An 18,380-nucleotide genomic window follows, 5' to 3' on the forward strand; every position below is an offset into this window, starting at 1 on the left:
TTACTGGAGTAAATGAAGCATTTTTGTTTATGAGCTCACACTATTACCATGATTAAAACATTCCAGTTCAGTAGTCAAAAGAAATACTAGTAGGCTACTAATAGTTGTTATGATAGAAAACAATTTCATGCGTATCAAATCGCAGTGCCAACAATTCACAATATAATCAACACCAGCTTGTTTAAAATTTGTTGCTAGCTCAAGCCTTGTAATGTTATGCTACATAGTTAGCTTGGCGTTCGATTAGAGGTTTTACAGTAGTTACCTAGGCGTTCGATTAGAGGTTTTACAGTAGTTAGCTTGGCCAGGGAACTGGTAGATGGAGGAGACATTGAGCACACCTTGTGACGACAATACCTAAGGAAGTTTAGCATAGGTCCTGTGCATAGAGAAGGTCAACTACTGCTTAAAGAAGGCCTTCTCGGAGCTTTCAGACTTTTTGCCGATCCAGTAATTGCTGAAACTTATCTACCGTATTTTTTCAAGTATGAAATCCGCAAATATTTTCCATTAAAAATTAAGGGTTCGCATTATACACGAGTAACTACAGGCAGTTTCATATCATGGTGTTGACCGATACGGTCTAATCGTTGCTACAGCTTGCAGCGCAATCATTATCGGAACAAGATGTACAAAAAGTTTACATACCAGCTCTACATACTGGTAACACTATTTGTTGCGTTGAATACACAATTACGCGTACAATTACGTGTACTTGCTTTTGCGAGCATGCCTATGCCTAATGATAATAAAAACTATGATGATGATATTTATGATGATGAGAACAATGATGGTCACAATAGCAATGATAACAATAATGATGATGTCGATGACACCGCCAACAATAACAACCATGACAATGGCTCCAATAAAACAACTTATTAGGCATAGAACACATTTGTGATAAGCCTAAAAACTTTTAGGCTAAAGTATATCTAAAGATCTCGGAGCAATAAATTTTGCTGATCTGTGAAATTTGTTTATTCAGTGTCAGAGAAGTCCAACTGACTCAGTTATTATGTAATTCAATCAAGACAAAAACTGCTATGTTTCTCCTAAAACTGTGATCGGAATTCGAATGCCTCATGTGTTGTCAATCAAGTATTCCAACAAGAAGGAATTCAAAAGCACCCTAAATTAACCTTAGCAATCTTTAAAGTTTGTAAAATGCTAAGATATTTTAAAACTGTTAAAAATACTGAATGCAAATTTAAAAAGCGGGTACAAAGTTAGGCATAAGAGTAGATAAATCTCTAATACATGTCTGTTGCTATTTGAAGTAATCATTCAACACTCGAGTGTAAAATGTTGTCATAATTGGACAAGAGAAGAGAATGCAGGTAGATAGCAGGTAATACCTTCTCTTTTCTACTTTATCTTTTATCAAAAATTTCTACCCAACTCTGTTAGCAACATAATCAAGGCAAAAACCACCGTATTTCTCATAAATTAATTCGCTCACTCAAATTCATAAACTCATTGAAATTCAAAAATGTCATGCACACTCAATCTTGTACACTAATTATACAAGTTAGCAAATATCCTTCTTGCGCTTTTTAGCCCTCTTTCATTGTCATTCAGTCTGCAGCTGTAAAATCAGTAAAAAAGATTTAAAACTTCAAGGCTGAGCCGTAGTTATCATTGCAGGATTCGTACTGGTATACTTTTTTATTTAGCTACAAATCTGTGAATTGAGTGGCACTACTCAAAACAACTGTGTCATCGACAAGAAATCATGATAAGGTTTTTCTTCAGCTAGGAATCGAGTCTTGTTTGGCAGTGCAACATAAAAGCTTGTTAATCGCGGCGTGTTTCCAAATGTTTCAAAAGAAAATAATCAACCTTGGTTTTAAACAAACCACTGTTGATTACACATTTGGCCTGCTGCCATGCTTTTACCTCTGCCATGCTAATCATTCTCTTGAGGGAAGAGCCAAAGCACTCAGCTATAGTCAGAATCAACTACAGTCATAATAAAGAACAAAAAATTTTAAAAATAAAGCAGGCAAGATTGAGAACCGGTAGACACTAGCAAAATGACATATCACTGAAACTATAGATGATGCACTAATATTGTCTCCTTTCCCACAAGCACAACAAAATGTATTCATCCCCTGCTCGCAGGATACAAGCTCACAATTGCTTCCCAATCGATTCCGTCGTACGCCAGGCTAAGTACGTCAGACTAAGTTGCAACTACTTCAAATATTGTTTTAGATATTTTGATAGTGAGCATTCGTAACCTTGAATCAGCATAAGCCAAGATCTCCATAACCCGTAGACTTCGGTAACTGCTTTTTTAGACAAATTTATACTAACATGAATTTTCTTATCCCCAATAAGTTAATCTTAGTTAGGTTAGTTTAATTGAAGGCTTTTTTATAAAACTGTTTTTCTAAAAGGTTATATTTAGCGAGTTTGCTAACTAAATGGAACTCTTTCCATTTTCAGCTTTTAAAATGTTAAAGTAGAAATAAGCAGAAACCATTGTCTGTTTTAGAAGTGCTTGCAATACTTATTCTAGGCCTAGACGTGACCTAAATGTATATACTTGATGAGCAACTCCACTGTCAATCCTTCATAAACGCTGTATACTATGTGATCAATTTTGTGTATTACATTTCAAACAAAAAACTTAAAAAGCATGCTTTCAAAAAAAGACTAAGCTCTATATGTTTATAGTTTGTAACTAGTAGATGTCTGTTATCCTCTAATTCACCTGCAAGCACAGGCTAAGGATACTCACTATGAGTTTATTGATACACACAACAGCCTGTTAGGATTAAAGCAAGAGATAAAACCTACCTCTACATACTACAGAGTGGCATCCTTCTGCTGGTTTGAACTCAGCATTGTTAGAAATAGATAAGAGCTTATCTCTCACCACTAGCAACCTCTTCGAAAACAATGTAAACAGATAGCTATAATATTCCACTCAGAGCATCCACTAGTAAACTAAATCAACCTCTTGCAAAAGGAATTTTTTAAGTAGGCGTCCTTTCTGACTAGGTATATTGCTGATTGGAGGAAATAAGACTAACTTTAGTAGTACAGCAGTGTTTATCTACATAACTTGCCTGGAGTTCTCGTCGATTTGCGGTTTTAATCCTAACTTTACTACTTTATTATTATCACAGCTAAGCCAACATCAGAAAACACTGAGCTAGTAGGTGTGGCTTTAATACTGCCATCAATTTAGTTTAGGTGACTGAACAAGCTTTAATTGGTTCCATATTTGTGGCTTGACTGAAAATTGCGGGCGCTTCCTCATAAAAGACTTAAATACCTCTTTCAAATTGTTGGCTCAGACTCATTGGTGGCTGATGAGTTTTGCTGCGATGTTGCTGAAGATTTGAGGATTGTACTTTTGTGGCTAAAATGATATACAGTGGACACTTGTCATACAATTTTAATTTGTTGCAGCGTTGATATCTATGGCAAAGATTTCATATAAAGTGGCATAGAAACCCATAGTAAATATTTACTGCAAACACCCCCTAGTAAAAATCATCACGACTTTACATGTGCAATGTACATTTATATGTATATACTATAGCCTACATATTAAAATTGGTAGCAAAAAAATATGTTAACTTTAGGAACTATAGTTACCTACAGTAACTTGAGTGTATTTAATGGTTATACTCTGCAATAAAATGTAGCGTTACAATGCACTATGTGCAGTGCGTACCATGGGGAGTTCTTACCTTCGAGTCAGATGCATAACATAAACGTTGAATTTAACTTAAATAAATTTAGCTTACTAAACACACACTTAAAGTTTTAGTATGTATTTTTGACTATTTTACTGAACTGAAACTTTTTCATCGCTAAAATTTTATCACTTATTTGTTTCCGATTTCATTTTTAACTAATAACTATTAACTAATAAAGTCGAACTAGATTGTACAGCGTATTTCTTTCATTTGTCGTTAGAGGGGTTTCAGCAAATAGCATATCGGCATATTTTTTATTCTAAAGTAAACAGCGCACTGACTGCTGAATTTGGATTTCAAAAAAAAGTTTCTTGATATCGTATGGTGAAAAATATTGCATGTTGAGAGGGCAAAAAATCATTGTGTTCTACATCGAAGGGTGGAAAATTGTATAACAGGATCATCGTAAATTAAGGGCACACTGTATAAAATTTTGTTTTTTTTTGTAAAAACTCACCAACATTTAGTCAGGGTTATTCCCAGCATAAATTGCAATACAATAAATTTACTTTCGTTTGTCTTATCACCTTCTATTTCATATTATATATTATATTATATATTTAACAGTAAAACACGGAAAATCTCTAAACTGGTTTGAACTATTATTGTTGTTAGCGTTTTTCTTCACAGTAGGTGACTGGTTTTAGTCGGTGTTGAGTTCGGGTCTTAACAAAAGGCCAAAGGATCCAACATCTTCCTCAATTCCACTAAGAGAGGACCTTCTTATTGTTGTTATTATCATTATCAATTATTATTATTATCATAACTGTTATTACTATTATTATGACCCTGGCAGTCTAGCTAGTAGTGAGAGATTGTAACGTGTGCTAATAAAGCACAAAAAATATGTATATGCAAATAGTTATACATCAAGATGGTGAATGATTGGTGCAGATGGTAGAGGGGTGGAATACCACTGTCGCAGGTTCAAATCGTATGTAATGGAAACCTTTTTCCAAAATCGCATGCACAGTCTTTTTCATTTACACCGTGATATCATTGATGTCATGTCACCTTATTAGTTATTTGTCTGTCTACCGTGCTGAAAGTCGCAAGATCGAATTCTGTACGATGCTATTTTTCTAATCTCCAACCAGGGCTTCGGAGAGCCAGATACAGCTCTTATTAGGGTAAAGACTAAGCACCCTGGCATTTGGATGTGTTGTGACAGATAGTCAGGCGGGCTGATAAAGTACAGAGAATAACTAACTTTGAACTAATGCCCTGGCATTTGGATGTGTTGTGACAGATAGTCAGGCGGGCTGATAGAGTACAGAGAATAACTATATGCACAATTACTCTGATATGTCAGAAGATGGGTTTACTAATGCAGGCATGAGAATGCTAGGCTTTCATGAGGAAGGATTTGTTGGCGTTTGGCTGCAATGACACCCCTCATCCAGCACTGTAGAGTTGTATCACCTTGCCCGTGATATGACACGTACAGAGCAGTGACAATCCCACCCAGCACTGTAGAGTTGTAGTACCTTGCTGATGATATGACACGGACAGGGTTGTGACACCCTCATCCAGTACTGTAGAGTTGTATCACCTTGCTCATGATATGACACGTACAGAGCAGTGACAATCCCCACCCAGCGCTGTAGAGTTGTAGTACCTTGCTGATGATATGACACGGACAGAGCAGCGATGATTTTGTATGTTGAACATTGTATTTAAGGCTTTAAAAACAAGTACACAGTGATTTTAAAATATTTTAGTCACTACTCCAAGTACTCCCACTACTATTGGGACAACTGCTCCCCTTTATTTTTATTATTATTATTATCGTACGCAAAAACACTTGTAAGTCACTAGATATCTAAGCAGAATGCAACTTTTAATATTCATAATTTACACTATTCAAGTGAAATATTTGGTTCTAGGGTAGCAAAAGACATTATCTGATATTACAAACATAATATATAATTTAATATTATATTAAAATATATTTTATTCTATTAGGTATAGATATTCAACAAATACGGTAGTTATGAAAGCTCATTGAGCAAAGAAACTTTAAAGAAGTTGATATTTGAAGGAAGTGCTTTATAAAATAACACCAAAAAAGTTCAACCATAGAGCTACCCAATGTTGCTACCCATAGAGCTACCCAATGTTGCTACCCATAAAGCTATCCTAGATAAACCACAGAGCTGTTTGATTGCAAACATGAAATTCTAGAGCTTTTTATAGACAAATTATGAAATAAATTGTTAACTTGTGTAACAAGGGATATTGTGTTTAAGTACTCAAAAGTAAGTGCAGAGCTTATGGCTAGGAGTCATAGGCTTGCTGCTTGACCTTTGATTTGTTGTGACAACCAGCAGAGCTATAAATGTCACATTCATCCCATCAAGTCTCTCGGCAAAAACGTCGTATAGACAAGCAGACTGCTGTAGCGTATACATGTATCTCTGATATTTGTTTCAAATATCTTAGCAGCGATACACAGTAGTGAATAACTTTACAAAAATATACTGTGTCTTATTTAATGTATTTTAGAGCCCAACAGCAAAGATGAATATAAAAAGTAGTATATAAACACATTTTAACTAATTACAATTATCGTGAAAGCAAATGCATTATATAAAAGTATTTAAAAACACTAAATGGAACAACTTAAATTATATATTCTATTAAACCAATAAGATAACTAGTAAAAATAAGTTTTTTATGCTTATGTTAAGTTGGAGATACATTTTTGTTACATTTTACTTAGCGAGTTGTTTAGTCCCGTGTTACAAAAGGGAGGACAACTCCTAGGTTCTTTGATAAATTCTTGGTTTAAATAGTGGGTTTGATATTTGCAAGCAGTTCTTTTAAACCTAGATTAATTTGCTAAATAAGTGATTGCCAAGAATTTGATGAATCATTTGCTAATTTTTCTTATAGCTTTCACGACAACTGCAACTTTGTATCACACGGAATTACTAAAAACACTGTATGCTATTTTTTAAAACCTTTTGAGATGAGTATAACTTTAAGCATTGTCTTCTCTTTTCACTTTAAAACTTTCCTTTACTCTAATCATTTGTTATTGTTGGTACACCACTATTCTATGCTAAATCTTGTCAGTCCTATGTCTAAAACATTTTTAAATAATGAGAATTTTTTAAATATAATTGAATTCACATGTTATTATTTTATTTCTTACTTTTATTCATTTATTTATATATGTTTTTCAACATGGTCTGATTTATTTTTGTCAGCATTGGTCAGTAAAATCAAGTTTATATCGAATTGAAAGATAATGGCATGATGATATAATGATCCTTATCAGAGAAAAATGAAAAAACAGCTGCAAACAATTGAATAATTCCATAAACAACTTTCATCGTGAAAATATAAACACAAGACAATACGCAAGATGTCAAAAAATGGCATACTGTTCAACAAAAGTAAAGATGATTGACATGTTTCGTAATTAAATTTCAGTGTCGATACCAGCTCTGTTTGAATTGTTCTCTGTTTGCTATGGCATCGCACTGTACATGGTGTATTGCACAGCGTATGAGTAATCCTGTTTGTTTAAAGAGTTCAGTTATACAAACAAGTTATTTATATTTAGTAAACTAGTTATTCGTATTAGTCTTTTTTGTAACAAACATAACAGCGATTACTGCATAAGAAGACATTTTACAATGATTTAAAGGATATAAGTTTAAATTGCAAGCATGATAGCCTAACTCCTAATAATTCCCATACTGCCAAATAGTATCAAAATCTAGGTCATGAAATTAGGTAAATAAAATAGATTAACTCAACACAATGAGTAGGTAAAGAGGTAAACCATACCTCCTTGCTCAGTCGAACAGCTTCCTTACACTAGGTCCAGTATTCTCTCCCTCTGACCACCCACTATGATTATTATGTCGCAATAATGACTCATGTCCCCTGTCTTCACAAGGAGTGCAACTGAAAGCAATACTTTTGTGGCCACCCACATCCAGATTTTCTGCTTTTTTCTTCTGCTGTAAAAGCTATGCTTTTGAATGGTCAAAGTGTGTTAGCGTGTGCTTTTAATGCTTGTCTTATAAGTAACTTGCAGTTTAGCAGAACTCCTGATTACTCATACAAAAATGCAACAAGTTTTTTGTGTATTTTATTTAAGCGCATACGTATTTGATAAATACTTTAAAGCATAAAGTTAAGCATAGAGTTAAGCATAGAGTTAAGCATAAAGTTAAGTGCAAAGTTAAGCACAAAGTTAAGCACAAAGTTAAGCACAGAGTTAAGCACAGAGTTAAGCATAGAGTTAAGCATAGAGCTAAGCATAGAGTTAAGCACAGAGTTAAGCACAAAGTTAAGCACAGGGTTAAGCACAGAGTTAAGCACAGAGTTGAGCATAGAGTTAAGCACAAAGTTAAGCACAGAGTTACACACTGAGTTAAGCATAGAATTAGGCACAGAGTTAAGCACAGAGGTAAGCAGAGAGTTAAGCATAGAGTTAAGCATAGAGAGTTAAGCATAGAGTTTAGCATAAGGTTAAACACAGAGTAAAGCACAGAGTTAATCATAGAGTTAATCATAGAGTTAAACATAGAGTTAAGCATAGAGTTGGACATAAAGTTAGACACAGAGTTAACCATCCAGTTAATCATAGAATTAATCATAGAGTTAATCAAAGAATTTACCATAGAGTTAATCATAGAGTTAAGCATAGAGTTAAGCATATAGTTAATCATAGAATCAACCATGATGTTTAGCATAGAGTAAACTTCATGGCAAAACATGCAAAATTTAAAATCTCATTCAAAATTAGTGTTGTGGGCTGGTGAGAAAAAATTTAGCTCTGCGCTTGTACATTTGTGGAGTAGATGGGCATAATATCCTTGTGAGGTAAACATTCACAGTAAAGTATGCATTGAGCTATCACAAAATTCTCGAATTATGATAGCACGGTATAAAAACTGACAAATTAGAGTACCACTATTTATCTTTTAAAAAAATAAAACACAGCAAGTCTAGTATAAGAACTAACTTCAGCCTTTTACAGTACATATTTTACCAGAATGTACAATTCTATAACTTAGTGAATTGCTAAGTAATCCGGTAAACTATTTAGTATGGTACAAAGTCATCAAATTTTGCTGATGCATTTGCTTCTGCACTGTAAGTAATAAAAGGATGGACTTGGCTTTGTCATAGATTTGTGTTATACTACACTCTTTGCTTTATTTATTATATAAATCTCAATGTCCGCGTGTCTGACCAGCTATAGCAGGGGTCTACTCAAAAAGACATTTGGACCCCTTTTCCACAAGAAAGAACGCAGTGGGAGCTACAAACCCCCTTTGATATTTTCAATTAAAAATAAATAAATGCTACGTGTAACATTTTTGTTTAGCTTTTATACTATGTTTACACAAAAAAAAACAAAAATATGTGGCATGTATAATGATTTAACTGCTGAGAAAACAAAATTACACTTTTACAAAGATTACAAAGAACAATAAAATAGCTAATAATAACTTGAACGTAACGTGAAAATATTACATTGTTTTTATGGTTACTTTCAAGAAAAATTACAACTTTTAGTTTAATTCAGTTCATCTCTTTAAAAATTGCCGAACTTAAATTCGTCTCAAAAAACGGCTTTAAAAAGCAGCTTTAAAAAACGACTTTCCGTGCTTGACTATTTCTCGAGCGGCCGCAAAACTAGCATAAATAGTTGAATTTACGAGCTTCACCCACTTTTTGAAATGATTTTTACTCAAATTAGCCTAACGCTTAAGTTCCGAAATGACCTTTTTATCTCATTTCCTTCTAGATATTTTCGAACAAGGTCTGAATGTTTATTCTAAAAGCGTCTTGCAACATTTGACATTTTGTTGTTTGCAAATCTTTTATTACATATTAAGCAAACTGGTGAACCAGTCTCATCAGCAGTGAAAGTAAACGAATCAACCCACATAAGATTAAATGTTTTATTTTCTTCTGTCACTTTCCTTAGTATTCGCCGTAGTTTGCCTACCTGGGGTAAAAAAACCAAGAAGTGTCGTGCCAGCTGGTGAAATTTTGGCGGTTTTATTGGCGCATAAATAATGATGCATAACAAGCGACATTGTTTAATTACACCATAATTACAATTTTTTAAATTATATAACAAAATGTAGTGACATAGCTTCTATATTTTTATGAATTACTTGAAGTTTTACAAATTACTTTAAGTTTTAAAATTCAATTCAGTGGGAGCTGCAGCGAGAGGATGAAAGCTGGAGCCGCAGGTTGCAGACCCCTGAACTATATAGCCTTTAAAAGTTAGATATGAAATATCAGCTTGGTGCTGGACTTGATCTCGGAACCTTATATTTCCCAGGCAAATGTCTTACCAATTAAGCTAAGCTATTTCTTAGACCTTACCAGTCGTTATGTCGATTAAAGTATACATAGCACTATTGCTTGCTCTCACGGCTCTTATTAGTAAGTTTAGCAATACGGATAGCAGCATACTCAAATAAGTCATTGGCAATGTGCCTGGCTAATGGCAAGTGGCAGGCAAATACATTACCTGTCACTGTTTATTACCTGTCCTGTCACTGTGGCCAGGTATTTGGCTGATTGACTATAATTGTAAAAGACCTGTATAAAAACCATTTGAAGAATTAGTAACTTGCTGAGGTCAAACTGACAGAGAGCATACTTCAATTTATATTTACTGCACTTTTATGAGCTGATATTATTCAAATATTATGTATCTCCTTATTTATCTAAACAAAAAATATATAAATCACCTGAAGATATATTTCATCTAATCTATATGAATATATTATTAACACAAGCTTTGGTTTTCCTCCAATGTAGTCTTTAGAGAACGCATGTAGCCAATTATTGGTTAATTTTCTGTGGGGCAGACAACTCTCGGTTTAAACATACTAGCTAATGACGAATAACAAAAAACCAAGAGCTGAACAGTATAAAACCAAAACTAACTCCACAGATAGCAGCTAAAACATAGTACCAATTACTTTGACCCAATTACTTTGACTCAATTACTTTGACCTTGAATCCCAAAAGAATAATTGCAGTATTTCGCTGATAAATACATGTATATATATATGATGCTACAATATATTATATATAGAATGATGGCTGGAGAAGCACAAGGAAAGTAGCAACTTGTTTGCATACTAGTATTTCTTTATCTTTCCATTTATTTATTTGCTCATTTACGTGTATTTATTTGTTTATTCAATTGTTTATATAATTACTCATTTGTTTAATTAATTACTTATCCATCTGTTGTGAGGGTATGTTGACCTCAAACTTATGGGTTTGGCGTGAAACAAGACGTTCACTCGAAACGTTAAGCGAGATATTGTATTTGAGTCAGATGCACTGTGCACATAGCAATCACATGTAAAAAACTGCTGATATATAGCTAAAAATAGTTCTTTTATAAAAAAAAACTTTGGCAGCATGATTGACGTCAAAGTATAAACTTTGCCAAACACAACTTGGTATATGTGAAGCATAACACTAGACAAAATATACATTTTATGTTTTAGACACTGATGGCACGACCAAAGTTCACAGGAGAATATATCATTAAGTTGAATGAAATGTATCAAGAATAAACTTTGAAGGCAGAGACAGGATGAGATTGCTGGCTTTAGACATTTTTCATAGTAATTAGTGTCAGCAATCACTGTCGATATAAATAAAACAGTAAACATTGCATAGCTTGTGTAAATGAGTGTTGTTCTTGGAATGTTGCAGCGATGTTATTATCATGAGGTAATGGTTGTTGTATAAGGCTGACGGATTTAGGTCAACTCAGGCGGTCTTCTCCTTTAAGATATGATATCTTACACTATATTTTTTTCTATTTATTCAATTAGTTATTTATTCATTTTTTTTATTATTTAATAAATTATTTATTTGTTTGTTTATTTATATGCTTTTCTATTTGGCTAATTCTCATCCTAGTAAAATTCTATCTGTTTTTGAGCAAATTAAACCCACTCAAAATGTAATACGTAGTCAAAAGCAAAGCAGGAACTAGAAATATGATTTTATATTTTGTAGAATGAAGTTAGTATTGAGATTACTTGAGCATTCTCAGCAGAGGGCCAGTTTTCATGTTGAGAGTTTGCCTTCACTATCAGACCTTTGCTAAATTTAAAACTACAGCTATTATCAGAACAACTCAGTTTTCCAACATCCTAACTAGCTATCCCAGTTTAGAAAGCCTTCTTAAAGTGTATTTTATTCTCAGGCTTTCATAACCGAAGCTCTGAATTTCGTTGCTGAACGGCTTGAAAATCACTTGTTCATTAATGCTTCTGGTTTTACAATTACATTCTTGTGGCTGAAATAGTTTTTTCAAGTTTTGATTATTTGGTTTCGACACCAGGTACATAGTTGCTCCTAGTGTCCCATCAGCTGAGGTTGGCACCGCTTTAAAGAAATTTTTCATTAAATTATATTACCCTGTATCTCTCATAATCTCTGCCCCGCACCTGCTGCATTCATGCATAAGCAATCACTGACTAACAATTGCTTGGACTATCCTTTAAATAGTTTAATATTAAATTATTCAGAAAGCTCAACCTCTCAACGCTATATATACTCAGCGGGTTGTACAGCTTTCAAAGAAGCAAATCAAAAAACTCTTGAGATGTTATTACTGCATGGCACATATATCAAGGAAGTTAAGGCCAGCAAAAAACATAGACAGCTGGTGAAGATATATTTACTTTGGTGACTGATGATCTCAGGCTTTACATGACATCCGTGAGCAGGTGAGGGTTTGTTGCAGTGATATTACAGTAAACTGATATGATGTGATATGCTAGGATAAAGCACAATGTGTGACATAAGATAGTGTGATACGCTATGATGTGCTATGACGTGCTTGACATGGTATGAGGTGGTGTGATATGCTATGATGTGTTATGATATAATGGGGTATGATTGCTATGATTTGTTTTGGTATAGTATGATATAGTGTGATATGCTATGATGTGCAATGATATGGTATGGAGCTGTGTGATATGGTATCAGGTGATCTGGTGTGATATGATATGCTGTGCAATGATATGGTATTTTGTGATATGCTATAGTATGGAAAACTTATTATGGTCATGTCATGGAAGTTCATGTCAAGGTCTATATTGTCAGTTTAATAATTCGGCATGCTGGGAATATGGAACAGTTCAATTTTATGTGATAAATATCAGAAACGAACTACATTGGTTTAGATAGATATAAAAAATGTTATTACTTTTTACATAATATATATGTATATAATATAATAATATAGCCATAATAATTATGCAAATAAAAGGCTCAACACACAAAGAGCAACACATTTACGGGTTTAATGAATTAGAGGCCAATTATAGATGCCATTCCCTACCAGCGAACTAATTGTGGTTATACAGTGAAGGTTTACTTGCTGAAAAGTCTTCATGTACTGTAGGCACACCAGCATGAGAATCACTGATACAAAGCGATACCAATTTTAGGTATGAATTTCACTGCTGTTGAGTTCTGGGAACTAATATACATGTAGCTTTATCTGACAACTGCACAAGGCCGGTTGAGTTTTTGAACCCCAAAATAGGGAACCAACTGTGTCACATCCATGAAATGTTCTCGGCAAGGTGACAACTCCGTTGCATTGTAACTAATTCAGTGTCACCAATTTGTACAACATATTCTATAGTTCAACTCTTTGTCATCGATGCATACGAACCATTTCTTATTTCTTGTAAAGGTTTTAGGATAGTTTAGGTTCCTTTGTCAACACTCTTGTATTTCTTCCTAAGAACAGGTTGAGAGACTGGTAAGTCTGTGATCCTCATCATCATCATCATCATCCCAACAAGATCTTTTCACTGCTACAACTTCCATGAGAGTCATTCTCACAGTCTTCTCTCGAAAGAACACATTTTATACATATTTTATACTATAAGATAGTTTGGTATAATATGGGATGTAATATTATTTATTAGATTATATTACAATGTCATAAAATAATGTAATACAATATCTATATACATTCACCTTATGCACAACCCATTTACATTATATTTGAAAATAATATATGCATATATTTTTCAAAGTATATCTGTCATTCCGGTTATAGCTATAGCGCACGCTGATTATATTACTGATGCAGCCACGCGTTACGACGCTCCTGTTAAGAAATATTTTTCGTAATGTTCAATCACTATATCGGAATCAAGGTCAATTCTTCCCACGTGGACAATTATATTATCTCGAGTAGAAATAGCCTCGCCATTATCTCGCCGTTCAGTCAGATAAAGACAGTCTGATGTCTCATTTTTTTATTTGTATCGGTATTGAGTGGTACCAGTATCGGCGTATTCAAGGGTTTAATGGTTAGCTTCTGGTGGAACAGTAACTAACAGTAACTAACACACATACTTCTATGCAACGAATTGTTATTAATAATTCAACATATTCAGAATTTTGATTTTTTGTTTTCTCAGTTCGTATGTTTGTGTCAGTACCAACTCATATTTTATTGTAATCGTAGCAAAGCCTACTTAATTTAGCTATTACTTGCTAATTATTTCACATTTACATCTAACCCTTTTTATAGCCATTTTATTTTTTTTAATTTAGTTGACCCGAAAAACTTTCCTCATGATATGAAGTTTTAAAGTTACAATTGTTTGACAAAGTTTGAAAACTTTTACAGTTGTTTTTATTTTCTCTTAAATTATTTCAACTACTCAAAAGGCTTCTCTCATGATATGTAGTTTGAAAGTTGGGATGGCAAACGTTGTTTTATGTTAAATACAAATCAAATTTCTGTGCAAAGACCCTTTTATTACTCGAGCAACGCCGGGTAGTACAGCCAGCACTGAAACCATTGTAGGTACCTATAGTTACTAAGGTTAACATACTATTTTGGTGCTGTTTTTAATGATGATGATTTTTACCAGGAGGTAATTTCATTAGATAATGACTATGGGTTTCTATACTACTCTATGTATGTCTATAGCCTACGATATTTTTACATGCTAACACTGAAACGAACTGAAATCATATACTTGTATAACAAATAATCTTTTATTGTAATCGTAGCGAGATACTGTAGACTATGTGTAGCCATAACTCTCTAATGATTTCACATTTACATTTAAAAACTTTTACATTTTTATTTTTTCTTCTAAATTATTTCTACAAAACAAGTTATGACATTCTAAACTTGCAGTTATTTGAAAACCTTTACAGTGGTTTATTTATTTTTAATTTACTTGTCCTGTACAAAACCATTTCCTCGTGATATGAAGTTTGAAAGTCAGAATGGCAAATGCTGTTATATGTTCATACAAATTTTTTTTCTGTTGAAAGACTTTTTTATTACCCGGGCAGCACAGCTAGTTATACTATAAAACACTATAATTTAAGACAGCATAATTCTATATGAGACCATGCAATAAGATACAACGCAATTTAACAAAATGCAATATGATATAACATAATGGAACATAGTTTAATATAATATGACGTAACATAATACATGACCATATATTGTTATATAATATAGCCTCTGTTCGGGGCTATTCTAAATGCACATTTTTACCCCAAAAAATTAATATACAGTGTCCTACATTTGTTTAACATTCCCAGTTCTGCAGAAGAGCTTACAAACTGAATTTAAAATTATAATTTTAATCTGGAAAAAAAAGACTGGAATTTTTATCTGCTCAGAACTACACTTTCTGTGAGGCCACTATGACCATAGCAATAGTTTCCATCATGTTCAAACTTACAACAGCAACAACAATGAGCTATTATGAAAATTGCTAAATATAGGTTACCGTCTCTCAATGTCCTATTACCCATAATGTAAAATTAACTTATAACAGCAAAAAATATATTATATATAATGGTTTAGCGGAAGGTCTAGTAAACTGACATTGTTTGGCTGTTCGATATGTGAAACTTGCAGCTAACAATCAAGAATTTATATGAGAAATACATAAAGCATGAGGGTGCTTATATTACTTCAATATTATATTACTATTTATATTATTTTATTATTTATATATTATTATTAATATATAATATTATTAATATTATATAATAATATATATATATATATTAATAAAACTAATGTTATATTTATTATTATATTTATTATATTATTTATATATTTATACTTACTAATTATATTACTATTTATATTATTTTATTATTTATATATTATTATTAATATATAATATTATTAATATTATATAATAATATATATATTAATTAATTAATAAAACTAATGTTATATTTATTATTATTATATTTATTATATTATTTATATATTTATACTTACTAATATTATAACTTCAATTATTATATTACTTCATATTGTCCGTTATCACCATAAACACATAAACTTTCACTCAAGTCCATAAAAAGTTGCATCTCTTTCACGGTTTCCAAGACACGCATGATGTGGATTTGGAGGTGTAAGTTGACTGTGTCAATGGACATTCACACGATGACTTCTTCTTCGGTAAAAAGACTAGACTGTGTCGCTAATTATTGACCCCATAGGTCAATAAGTAAATAAGTAGCGATGCAGTCTTGTCAGCTTGTCAGCATTTAAAACATTAGCGCATTCGGAGCTGCTAAAATCGAAATAAAACAACAACAATGACTGAAGTGTGAAAATGCTTAGAATGGAATAGCTGGCGCAATATTTTAATGCGTGTCATTCGCAAGTGCCGTTTCCATCATTCGCAAACATGAAGCATTCATTAAAGACTTGCGAAACTCGCTTAACTTGCGCATTTTTGCTATTTCTCAACTTGAAATTTGCTATTGGCTCAGACGTGTGCATCATGCGCGTCATGGAAACATAGTGTTTGTTTCACTAGCATTAATTTTGTAGGTGGAGAGAGAATTTACAGTACAGCTATTGCTATAACTCTGTACATCTCAGAGTTTTCATCCATGAAAACTACGTCATTCAACTATTGCTAGGTACTCAAACTGAAAAGGTCTGCCATGTAAGCAGCAGAACTAAATATTCTTGAGACACTCACAACTACATATGAACCCTTGGTTATCTTTGATTTTGATCCCATTCAAAAATTATGTCACAGGCTTCTATGGCGTCACTACGTCATGTCACATACACAGTTGTAACCTACTAAGTAATCGCTACTGTCTTCCGCAGATGATGGCCGCTTTTACTTCTTACCCTTTTTGGTCCAGTCTAACTGCAGTTTTCAAAATCGTCAATTTCAGTGGTTACATCAGCCAAAGTTACAAGCATTTGTGTAGAAATTTCATTCTAAAATTCACCTTCTGGGGAGCAACATTTACCTTTTGTGATGCTCCCTTCCCAGTGAAGGAAACTAAGCTACCAAGCAGAGCTAACACATTCTTCAACATTTTTGTTCTTCTAACCACCGACATCAGGTGAACGTTTTAAGTGAGTTCTACAAGCTTTTAATCCAATGATGAGTTTGTCAGTCCCTCCTTACTCACTGCACAACTTGCTACAAAGCAAACGGTTCCACAGTTTAAGGAATGCATCATTCAAAAGTGTATGCAGCTGCTTTGATGAGTTGACCTTTCAAGAATGTAATGTCTTCCTCCACTCCCAGTTGAATAAGGGACCAAAAAGGCTAAATGTAAAAGTTGTAGATGTGTAGAGTTTACAGGAAGACACATGTTGTTATGGGCTGATTTTGAAATGACCTCCTTGCAAGAGAAATGACTACCCAGGTTGTCACCAGTGACCAACTTGTGCCTCAATATGCTTCTAGCAGGTAATAAGATAGCTTGAAATCAATCCTTGAATACATGGGTGTCGAACCATCAAACCGTGGATGGTTTGGTGTCAAGCCATATACGGTTTGACACTCTATCAGCCAGAACGCATTGTAGCTTTTTGTTGCATGACATTACGAATAACCTTTGACTGTTCAAATTCCACAGATCTCTATCTATGAGACAGTCTGGGAGTTATAAATACATCTTTAGGCATTAATTATATTTACATGGATATTCCATTGATCAAGCATTTTGCTGTTTTAGAAACATTTAACCAAAACATGTTTGTTACCTTAGTTATACATGCAAGATGATCAAGTACACAAGTGATCTGTCATACATAAATTTTTATATATAAAAAGAACGCTATATAAAGTATCAAATTTTATTAATTTCAAACATTTATTTACGAAGAGAATAGCGGACGCGCTGTTTTGTTTCTTCATCATTTGTAGCTTGCCTCAAATTTGAGAATATTATTTTATGCATGGTGAATAATGAATCCAAAGCTCAAATCATTGTTATTTGTCGGTATTACTAGACAATCCCATTGTCCAACCAGTGGTTGATTTGGTGTCAAACCAACCACTGGTTGTTCTGCCATATCTAGCTCTCGGTGGGCACCTTCTTTTCATGTTGACTAAAGATTTCTACTTTGTAGACCGATTAAGACCGAAGAGCACCACCTGATGCAAAAGCTGAAAACATAATAGAAATGGCAGTTTTATTGCAGTCTCTTGAAGTTTGTTTCTCTCTTTAGCATACTTTTTAACACTGGCAGGTTGATTTCATCATAATTAAATATGTATTAAAAAGGCAGCATTGTTTCCTGTGTAATTGTCTGTTGAATATTCTCTATCAGTTGAATACATCCATAAAAACAGAGTTTAACACATATTATAT

General features: G+C 33.4%; 1 protein-coding gene across 1 annotated transcript; it reads right to left on the reverse strand.

The window, feature by feature from the left end:
- Nucleotides 1-7,853: 7,853 nt before the first annotated feature.
- LOC137404852 (uncharacterized) lies at nucleotides 7,854-8,174 on the reverse strand. Its single transcript, XM_068091079.1, has one exon. The coding sequence runs from the start codon at nucleotides 8,172-8,174 to the stop codon at nucleotides 7,854-7,856; it is 321 nt and encodes a 106-aa protein (XP_067947180.1).
- Nucleotides 8,175-18,380: the final 10,206 nt, after the last annotated feature.

This window comes from Watersipora subatra, chromosome 9, assembly GCF_963576615.1.
Source record: "Watersipora subatra chromosome 9, tzWatSuba1.1, whole genome shotgun sequence".
NCBI classification, from domain to species: domain Eukaryota; kingdom Metazoa; phylum Bryozoa; class Gymnolaemata; order Cheilostomatida; family Watersiporidae; genus Watersipora; species Watersipora subatra.

Bases quoted from the DNA above. Each gene is read 5' to 3' on its own strand.
- LOC137404852 (XM_068091079.1), bottom strand. From the start codon at position 8,174: ATGCTTAACTCTATGCTTAACTCTCTGCTTACCTCTGTGCTTAACTCT.